At 40.4% G+C, this 10284-nt stretch overlaps 1 protein-coding gene and 1 long non-coding RNA gene across 4 annotated transcripts; one reads left to right on the plus strand and one right to left on the minus strand.

Moving 5' to 3' along the window:
* Positions 1–1110: 1110 nt before the first annotated feature.
* txn2 (thioredoxin 2) lies at positions 1111–7199 on the minus strand. Its single transcript, XM_031748305.2, has 4 exons — positions 7078–7199; positions 4226–4503; positions 2096–2219; positions 1111–1966 (listed from the first exon to the last, which is right to left on the minus strand). The coding sequence occupies exons 2-4, from the start codon at positions 4501–4503 to the stop codon at positions 1850–1852; spliced, it is 519 nt and encodes a 172-aa protein (XP_031604165.1). The 5' UTR covers positions 7078–7199; the 3' UTR covers positions 1111–1849.
* A 1581-nt stretch (positions 7200–8780) lies between these two features.
* Positions 8781–10284, plus strand: LOC120439959. Of its 3 annotated transcripts, none has more exons than XR_005612875.1 (4): positions 8781–9064; positions 9589–9648; positions 9742–9832; positions 9999–10284. It is a non-coding gene; the product is annotated as an uncharacterized LOC120439959 (long non-coding RNA). The 3 variants fall into 3 exon arrangements; XR_005612876.1 differs by having other exon boundaries at positions 8781–9059; XR_005612877.1 differs by lacking the exon at positions 8781–9064 and adding an exon at positions 9400–9422.

Consider the following 10284-nt stretch of genomic DNA (forward strand, 5'->3'; position numbering starts at 1 on the left):
CATGTTTATCCAAAAAAGCTAACTTTTAAGACTAATCCTGAAATAAGAGAGGGGGTCCATCTCTTGATCCCAACCTTTAAGCTAAGCCATCCCTCCCATTCTATTCTAGAACTACGGGACTAACAGAGCCACACCCTATTGGTACATGATGGAGTGTAGAGACTCCGAGTCCAGTATAGAAGTGTGGTCTCTCGTGCTAATATCAATTAGCACCTCTTGCTGCATTGTTTTGGATCAACTGTAGGTTTTTCGAGAAGCTTTTGGAGCAACCTGGCAATGAGGAAATACAATGTTCCAGTCGGGAATATATTCCAGCATTTTGTAATTGTTTTCAAACAAGAAACATAAATTGAAAACAGGCACTGGGTCAAAAACAACACAAATGTTAAAAATCAGCTCCCACACAGCGAGGCTCCACTTCTGCCTACACCATGGAAACTGCTGTTTCCAGCACTCCGGCCCTTCGTCACTTTAGCGTCACCTTCTTTAAAGAAGAAGGTACATTTGGCTGGTCCCTTATTTCCGCAGCAGACGGACATGTCCACTTTTCTGATTTGGCACAGATTTTCATACCAATACCCCTCCTGAAGCAACCTTCCCATTTATCTGGGGTTGAGACTGGTGCTAGGTTAACTGTAGCTTGCGACTCCCCGTGGCTCGGGTTGTGTCACCTCCTGGAGATGAATCCAGGATGTTTCATGTTTTTGATTCATGTCAGAATTAATAGTTTTTGGTCCCTTAACTGTCAAGTCTATGGAGACTTGTGGGGGAGAAGATTCTGAGACAGACACTGATGATGACTTGGACTTCAGAGTTTAAAGGATGTGTCTTTTTGAAAACTGCCCCAAGGTTCCCAGATAGGCAAGGTAAGGAGATCCAGAGCTACTTTAACTTCATCCATTAGCCTGGTAAGGAAAACTTAATCCCCTTTAAGTAAAAACAACACAAATATCCATCTGGAGCTTATAACTGCATCCCCTGGGTGCTGTAAAACCAGCTGAGGGAGGGAAACTATGATATTGCATCAGTGTCATTAGGGACAGCACAGCTCCAAGCCTTCGTCTCTATCTCAACCCCACACACAACCACAAACAATCCGTATACACAACATCTTTTTACTCCTTTATTACTTCACTTGGTCATGTTTCTGGTACACAGAGTTCATTTTAGTAATAAACTAAAAATCTTCATCGCAATTCCCGCTCGACTTCAGTTTCACAGTCAGGACCAGGAGAGAAACACAGAAGCACATGCGCCTTCCTTTCTCACAGTATTAGGCATAACCCTGTAAAATGACTGTGTGCGACTCTGTGATGTTAGAGAAACGTTGCCCTCGTGTGGACATGAGCAGGAACTACACATAACCTTGTCACCAACCTCAGTATTGTCAGGTTAAGTTAAATTCCCTGCACCGCTAAAACTATAAATGTTCATCCAACATTGTACACAATGAGTGCAGTAGAGCACATTTATTTTCCATCCAAACTTAAGAGTTTTTACAGAAAACTGTTACACACCAGCTTAGCGAGAGTAGTCACATTATGAAAACATGGAACTGCTGCAAAATGGAGCACACACCCATCGCTTGACTAGTAACAAAAAAAACACAAGAGGGAGACAGAGAGAGAGCTCGAAGAGACAATGCACAGCTAAAGCAACATGTCAAGGGATGGGTGTGAGCATTTGAGAGTCTGCCAGCTGTAACTGTGGTTAGGTTTTGTTTACTTAATAGTGATTGCTAAACAGGCTCAAAATGGCAGCCCAGGGCTCGCCGGCCGTGCCAGAATCAGAGAGAACAGCATGAGAACGACGATGGTGGGGGGTATGGCTGGGTGAGGACAGGTGGATTTCATTGTCCAATGACTTTGCTGACAAATGAGTCCAGCTCATCGTCATCTTTGATCCCCACAAAGTGATCGACGACGTCACCTCCCCGCATGGCGATGACCGTGGGAACAGCAGAGACCTGAGGGCAGACAAGGCCACGCGTTGTAAGACAGAACTAGTGACACTTTGAATTAATAAAACAAAATAAAGCACAGCAGAAATTAACCAAACAGGAGCGCCATGAAGATATACTTTAACTAGGTCTCACCCCATATTCAATGGCCAAGTCTGTGTGGTCATCTATGTCAACTTTTGCCATGGCAACGCGGCCTTTCTGTTTTGCAACAGCTTTCTCCAACCTTGGTCCGAGTATCTTACAGGGGCCACACCACCTAAAAAAAACAAAAGGAGACAAACAGTAAATTATTTTCAACAAAACAATAGAGCTCTCTCTCACAGCACACATTAAACTAGTCAGAGAATGAAAAGCACAGATGTCGTTAACACCAATAAACATATTTCAGTGCAAGGGCGTAGTTAGACTTTGAATACTAGGAGAAGCACAGGGCAAGAAATGCACATAAAAGCTTGTAGGAGGAGCAGGTTTCAAGGACTTGGTATATTGCATGCTGGCTCACTGTAATGGCATGCTGGGAAACCTGATGGAAATGGGCCAGTGCTTACACACAGTTACACTTTGCCAGCATTAATAAATAAAACTCTGAATTTCTGAGGTAGAGAACAAAACTGTGCCATCCTCACATCCACCATCTGATGACCTAGAAACTAAATGAGGTCTGCAGTTTGTTTTAACAGACCTTTCTACTGAAGGACTAGCCCTAGACTGTGTTAATCCTTCTTGTTACAGCAGCACAAGGGTCAGAAAGAAAAAAAAAAGTGAATCAAACATATTAGAAAGTATTAAAAATAAAACATAAGGCAAAAAAAAGCTAAAATGCTGAAAATACAGAAATTAAAAAAGTACAAGATTAATTTATACCATGTAGAAGTGCTGTGTACTACATACACCAAAAAACATGTCACAGAGATTTTTCTGATATGCCAATAAGGTGCAGTGGGTATGATAATATACATACACATGCATTTTTCAGCAGTGTGGGTACGGTACAGTGTGACTGCTGCCAGGATGAAGGATCTGTCATTTCAGTGACTTTAACAGAAACCTGATGCTATACGATGCATTCTCACTGCAGCAATTTCTGTAACTTGGTTGTTCTAGTTCTGGCTGCGGACTTCTCCGTTTGTGCACGTCTAAGTGTTTTGTTCCATTTTAAGGCTAAAGATAAGAGTCTGATTACAAAGATAATGTTGTATCAATGTTTACGTACATACACTTACATCTGGACCAGTCACCGTACATTTACGTCACTCTGAGGTCCTCTTATGCTCACAACTACTATCTGCACAGTAGTTGGAGCCAATAAACAAAAACAAAGGAAGGACGATACTACCTCCAAGAGTTATTAGAACCGTGAAAACCCTCATGCAATCGAAAAGTGCCAATAACACAGCAGAGCCCGAGCTAACAGCCTTTTAAAGATAAAATATGAGTAATAATGCATCGTGTACTTCCCTGACACCATTATAACTGGACAAGGCCCCCCCCGCCAAAGAAAAGCTTTGAGATGACTGTGTTGAAGTATAAAAGGTGGCCATACCAAATACTGACTCCATTTTTGTTTCACGTAGTGTATTTTCATATATATTTGCATGTTTCAATAAAGCACTGCATCCATTTTGCACTTTCCTAACAACATGCAAAGAAATGAAGGGAGACTCAAAACCTTTGCACAGCATCGTATTACAAGGGAAAGGAAAAGTAGGGCAGAAAAAAAAAAGTCCCCAGTGTTATTTCAGTAGCTACTGTGAAAGAGAGCTAGTATTTAGTAAAAATGTCTTGTGTGAAGAAGGCCTGTGGGCTGCACTGTATTAATGACAAACAACCTAACAGCTGTGAAAATGCACTCCTATCTGTGAGACATGCTGTGTCCACTGTGGACTTTTGAGCAGCTGTCGTGTAATCTTACAGGACTTGAGAGTTTAAGTCACCACTGTACATGTATATATTTTTAACAGCACATGCTGTATGTAACACCTGCAGTGTTTTAAAGAGGCAGGGCAGTGTTGGAATAAGATCTTTTCCAAGGAAAGCGTGTACAAACGGCAGCCACACGTCAGCACTGATACAGATATTTTGACTGAACTGAATATTATCTACATTTGCAAAGCAAATCTGTATCTGCATAACTGCACGGAGCTTTAGCACCAAGGTGGCCAGGGTGGGACTGTTTTTCATCCATTTATATTATCCCTAGTTTTATTTAATTATTTAATACATCCATACAGTCACTCTCCTTGGGCTCCCTGAGGTACTCACTGTGCATGAAAGTCCACTAGCACGGGCAGTTCGCTGTTGATGACCCTCTCTGTAAAGTCCTCGCTGTCCTGCACATTGAAGGAGACTTCTCGGCGGGAGGTGTGAGGCAGGGCGCGAGGCAGACTTCGTGACGGGGAGAGGAAGGACACCCGGGTTGTAGTGGACTGAAGGGATGTGGAATAACAAGAGGAAGCAACGGAGGCAGTGGACCTGGGGAGGCAGCGGATATCGTTCACAGACAGTGTCCAGAGTCTTCGTAGCAGCAGCCTGTGAGCCATCTTTGCACAACAGGCAAAGATACAGAAGATAAGTGTTACTTATAATATTAATATTGCATTTCAGACACTTCAGATTATAAGATTTAAAAAAATACTAAGAAATCTATCCAAAAACGCTATAGGTCCCATATGTTTAAAAATAAACATATCCCGTATCCACTCTTAAACCCTGCCTGAGCTTTACAAACTGGCACCAGTTTCCAGGACTATAGTTAGTGATAAATTAATTACATGGTGACACCCACAATATTTATTTCCAGCTCCATATTTTCATTCTTGACCTGTACAAAAGTAGTTTTGCATAATTTACTATTCTAAATAATCCATTTTATAGGCTTAAGATCCCTTTTTTTCTTATGCTGCACTTGGTATAAACTGTCGATAAAGTGTTTAACTGTCGATAAAGTCCCAGTTTATCCGGTAAACAAATATAAAGTGTAATTAAAAAAATAAATAAATCATATTTATGCGTGAATGGTTGTCTGTGTCTATTTGTTAGGCCTGCGACAGACTGGCGACATGTCCAGGGTGTACCCTGCTGGCTGACAAAGACTCATTCAGACTGATTGCAACATGTTGGCAGTCCATCTGTATTTATATATTAGACAACAGTTATCTCCAAACCTTCAACAATCTCTCTCAAAGTGACTGCACTCAGTCCAAATCAGACTGCAACTGTTTGCAGAAAGGTTACTTCCTATCAGGTGACCTGCGCAATCACCTTGTGATCAAAAGTGGTTGTGTGGTAACCATTTAATCACGACCAGGTTGCAGAACATGAAAAAATTCAATACAATCACCAGAAAGCCACCGGTGTAGATGTAAGGAGGTCGCTGTCCTAGTTTTGCTTGTGTGACTGAGTCATTAGCTTGCTCTGAATTAGGAGGCATCTTTGTAAAGCTAAGTGTAACCAGCGTTTGACAGTTTATCAGTTGGGCTGATTTAATGTGAGTTTGCTCGGCTCGTCATCTCATGACGTGAGCCTTCTTGTTCATAGTATTTTAATTTATTAATTCATTTATCAATATTTTCTGTTCCTGTATCAATGCAATAATGCCACGCAAAATATCACAATACAATGTTGTATTAACCCCCCCACCACCACACACACACCTCTACATGAGAATGTGATATGATCTGCTTTGTTTGACATCATATTGTCATCAGTGCTGTTTGAACTCAGGTTTTGGCTCCCAGGGGATTACCTGTATATGCACTGACCTTTTTATTTGAAACTTTGGCCATGTTGAATATAAGCATTCACCAACAAATTCAGAAAAAGCACAATAGGTTTGCTTTTAACACATAAGTAAAAAAAAAAAAAAAAAAAATATCAGGCTAAACCAGGTAATCTTTTCTTATGTCAGCAAATTGCCCATTTCCAAAACTGGAACTACTGGAAATGGTCTGTGTGGTTTAAGCAAATAAGCTGTCTGGATAGATGGGATAGGAGGCAACAAATGCTGGACTGATTTGTATTCGTACACAACTGACACATCTGTCAGGCAAGTTGGAGAAAAAAGTTCAAGGGATAATCATTTGGACTGCTTTTAAGGAAAATTATATTTTAAAAAAGTCAGTAGTTAGAGCTTCTGTAATGCTACTTTCTGGAGGATTTTAGATTCAGTATTATTTAATTAAATATCATTAGGATCTCAGCTGTTGGCCCAAGAACAAGGGCTGAGGTCCACTTGGGTTTAGATCAGGGGTAGGGAACTCCAGGCCTCGAGAGCCGGTGTCCTGCAGATTTTAGATCTCACCCTGGGTCAACACAAATGAATCAAACGATTAATTCATTACCAGGCCTGTGGAGAACTTCAAGGCATGTTGAGGAGGTAATTTAGCCATTTAAATCAGCTGTGATGGATCAAGGACATTTAAAACCTGCAGGACAGCGGCCCTTGAAGCCTGGGGTTCCCTACCCCTGGTTTAGATGATTATGACATCTTTTCTCCTTTTTTGCAGAAAAAACCTGCAACCGTCACGTGCTGTGTGCGGGAGAAATAATCACTTAGAGTATCCTCTATAATACACTCACAGCTAACATTGTTTTGAGTCACTCAGTGAAAAACTTCTAGTCTCACACGGTTTAAGCTCTCGAGCACGAGCTGTTTAATGAAGAATCAGCGCTAATTAACGTGATTAGGGCTCGTGAGCGTCATATAACGAGTGACGTGAACAAACGAGTTTATTGGCAGAACACACTCAGCCATGTTGCCTTGTTGAGAAACACTTTCTTAATCCCACGATGGATAAAGCGCTTTAAGTATTCAGAATTTCCCCACTGAGAACGGCCCACTCCCCTCCAGCTCTCTGAGCCGTTTTCTCGGCCTAACATCTTGTGTTTGCCGCTTATCTACCGGCAGCTCGCGTGCTCCATTAATCTACGTTACGTATGAGTTTGCCCTCTTCGTCCTCCTCCTCCTACTTCTCCTCCTCTTCCTCCTAAACCTTCCCCCGCCGCTGCCTCCTCGCGTTAAGCAGCACGCGAACACCGAAACCGGACACTTTGAGAACAACACGTTCTCAAATGTCACACACATTAAAACACGCGCCCGCATTTTCACAGCTTACCTCGCTTCTTCTGTAGGCGCTGGTCTTGATCTTGGCCTCGCGGACCAATGAAGTGCTTCCGTTTTGGTGCCGCAGAAAAAAAAGGGAACGTGCGGCTTTTCAGCCGACAGAGATCAGTGAGTGGCGCCACCGGCTGGCCAGGTTTGGAAGCACAGGGTTGGATTATCAGCGTATCTACTCTATATTAACCTGACAGCTAGTTTTAGTTGTAGTTTATAGTAGGTTATATATGTTAAAATATAATTAGAAGCATCATTAATATTAAATATGAATAATAATATGAAGAAAATTCATTAGTAAAGATTAGCAAGTATAACTTGTAACTTCCAGTAACAAAGTTAGTATGATGTTTGTGTAAGATGTTTAATTAACCATCCATTTACTAAACAGAGGAACAGCCTGTCTATGAAAAAATAAAATACATTGTCGGCAATAAATCTGCTATTTATTTTTTTTAAGTATTGTATGTATTTATATATTCATACAGGTACAATGAAAACAAAAGGCTATTCTATTACTGACCTTAAAAATAAATGCTGCTGCTGGAACTCAAAGACAGATAGTGCATAACCCCCATCTAACCCTACTGTGTGTTGTCCAGCCATCTTCTTCCACTATTGTACTATTGCAGAGCTAACACAGAGAGGCAGATAACCATTCACCCCCTGCCACCATTCAAGAGTTGCCAACCAGCCTCATCCATGCATGTCTTTGGACTGTGGGAGGAAGCTAGAGTACCCAGTGAGAACCCATGTAAGCCGGGGGCGAATATGCAGACTCCATATAAAAAAGACCATCTTGCTGTGAGACATCAGTACAAATCACTGCACCATGCACTGTAAAAAAAGTCAGTAAAATATACAGCAAAACACCGTCAAATTCCAACGGTAATGGAGTGTAAAACCAAAAACTTCCTTTTACTGTATTAAATAGATTGACTAACCGTTAATTGTGAGACTGGATAAAACTTTGTTTTTTACTGTGATAAAATGTTGAAATTATAAATACTGTCTGTGAAAACAAATAAATATGCATACATTTTACAATTAAATATTGTAATGTTGAAAATGTCTGAAAAACTTAGATTTTACGGTATTATTTGAGTAAAACTACATCTTTTCGGGTTGTGCACATTGGAATTCACAGTTTAAAGCTGTAGATTTTTAAGCAAACAAAACATTCATTTTACAGAAGCAAGATGTTAAACAATAGGGTCCACCGTAATAATACAACCAGTAAATACCATTTAAAAAAAAAAAAAAAAAAAGCAAATATCAGCAGTGAAAGACAATAAAATTGATAGTATTTTTTTTTATTTTAAAATTCAGATACTGATATACAGATTAAAAGTTAGGCCTGCAGTATATCATTGTTAACCTTCTGATAAAAAAATCAACAGCAAAAGAAGATGTTAAAAATAAAGTTTATGGTTGTGAATAAAATTGATTTCAATAATCTTTTTAATTATTATTTTAAAACAACTTTATGTTGTTGTGTTTCACGCCATATTATCAGACCACCTTAAGTGGGTCCGCCTTAAATTTTGAGTTTGTGTGATCGCTGTTGATTGGTAGCTAAACTGCTGGTAAACTGTGTACAGACGTTTTACGTTCGAATTGCAGAGAAAAAAATTCTGGTAGCAACATTGTGCAGTATGAGCGAACCATTTCACCAAAAAAGGGGAAGCAAGGCAAGATGTGGCTGCAGCGGTCTGCAGACGTGACTTCTGATCAAATTCGAACCACCTCCTAAAGAAACAAAGAGCGACATTACATTGCGGGATGACGTCACCTGAAAATGACCAATAGCGCGGGGCGCTGCTGAGCTGTGTGCCAACCGCTCTTTTTTTTCATGCAGGAGACTCAAGTTGGCTTCGCTAACGGACACAGTTTTGAACTCGTATATTAGCGCCATTTATTGCTGCTTGGACCACAGCATCTTCGGAATTTGTAGACATCCTGGCAGCTTACAATTAGTTCGAGGTGAGGTGAGTACATGCAACTTCAAGTTATCTCTGTTATAAAAATCCACCAGCCCAGCGTTTATAGATAATTTTAGCAGTTCGTTTTTTTTATGAGTGAGGTTGTGAATTTAGTTAGCATTTGTGAGTTGAGTTAGCATTACTGTTGCGAGGGAAGCATTGCTCTGGATTAGTTTCTGTGTTTGGCGTGCTTAATTTGCTAGGGAGGAATTACCAAAGTACATGGAGTTATGTTAACCTGTAATTTCTGTGGTAAGGTAGTTCAGTCATCAAGGGGCTACGTGCTTCATTGTAAACTGCATTGGAATGAGCCACGTTGTTTCTTTCGGTGTATTGAAGCAGGCTGCAAGCAGACATACACCAGGTATGGCGCGTTTAAGGCTCATTTTACCGAAGACACTCTGCCCCCACCCATGTCACTGGTGTGGCGGTGGTTTCTTCGTTTACATGTGCAATGGCGATGTGTGAACGTCAGTGTCAGAACTCTCTCTTTATGATTAAAAGGTTTGTTTTGTTCCTGCCCTTTTCAGACACTGAATTTGAGCAGAAACCATAAGGATACTCAAAGGACCTGTGACTCTCAGGAAATGGTGAGATTTCAGGTCATAATCTTTTTTTTTTTTTTCCATTAAATTCATTTCCTTTTTCCCTTTACAATATTGCTGTTTTTGTTTTGTAAACAGCATCAAATGAGAGGGACAGATGAAACAGTTTCAAGACAATGGCAGGAAAAACATGCTGAAGATTGAAACAAACCTTGGCTGGAAATATTTGGTATGTGTTTTACTGTAAATCAAATTGTTGAAAAACATTCAGCTACACTGCAACACAGGGAAACTTCATTTGCACTTATTTTGTTACTTTAATTTCTTGTCTCATTATTTTTGTCAGTTATTATTGTTTATGGTGTATGCCCTTCTTGTTTTCTTTCTGAATGCAGAAGGTATCTAGCCAGTCCACAATGAAAGCTTCGTTGCACCCCATGAGTCTTCTGGCAGAAATGATGGCGCCTGTATTCTTTGGTTTCCCTAAACATCACACCCTGCCTGTTTATACGAGGCTCTTCAATTAAGTCTGCACCCAAAGATTCAATAAGAGGTAAGCAGTGGTATTATTCAAGTTTTGCTAAAGAAAGATGGACAGGAGACACTAATCTTAATCAGCCGAGCTCAGGTTCATGTCCAGGTGAGCAGTTTCATACGCTATAAAATGTAGATTGAATGATA

Source organism: Oreochromis aureus, linkage group 4 (assembly GCF_013358895.1).
Source record: "Oreochromis aureus strain Israel breed Guangdong linkage group 4, ZZ_aureus, whole genome shotgun sequence".
In the NCBI taxonomy this organism is placed as follows: domain Eukaryota; kingdom Metazoa; phylum Chordata; class Actinopteri; order Cichliformes; family Cichlidae; genus Oreochromis; species Oreochromis aureus.

Coding starts and splice junctions, on each gene's coding strand:
- txn2 (XM_031748305.2), bottom strand. CDS start 4,503: ATGGCTCACAGGCTGCTGCTACGAAGACTCTGGACACTGTCTGTGAAC. Junction 2,220..4,225: donor CTAGTGGACTTTCATGCACA/GTGAGTACCTCA, acceptor TGTTTTTTTTAG/GTGGTGTGGCCCCTGTAAGA. Junction 1,967..2,095: donor ACTTGGCCATTGAATATGGG/GTGAGACCTAGT, acceptor GTCTGCCCTCAG/GTCTCTGCTGTTCCCACGGT.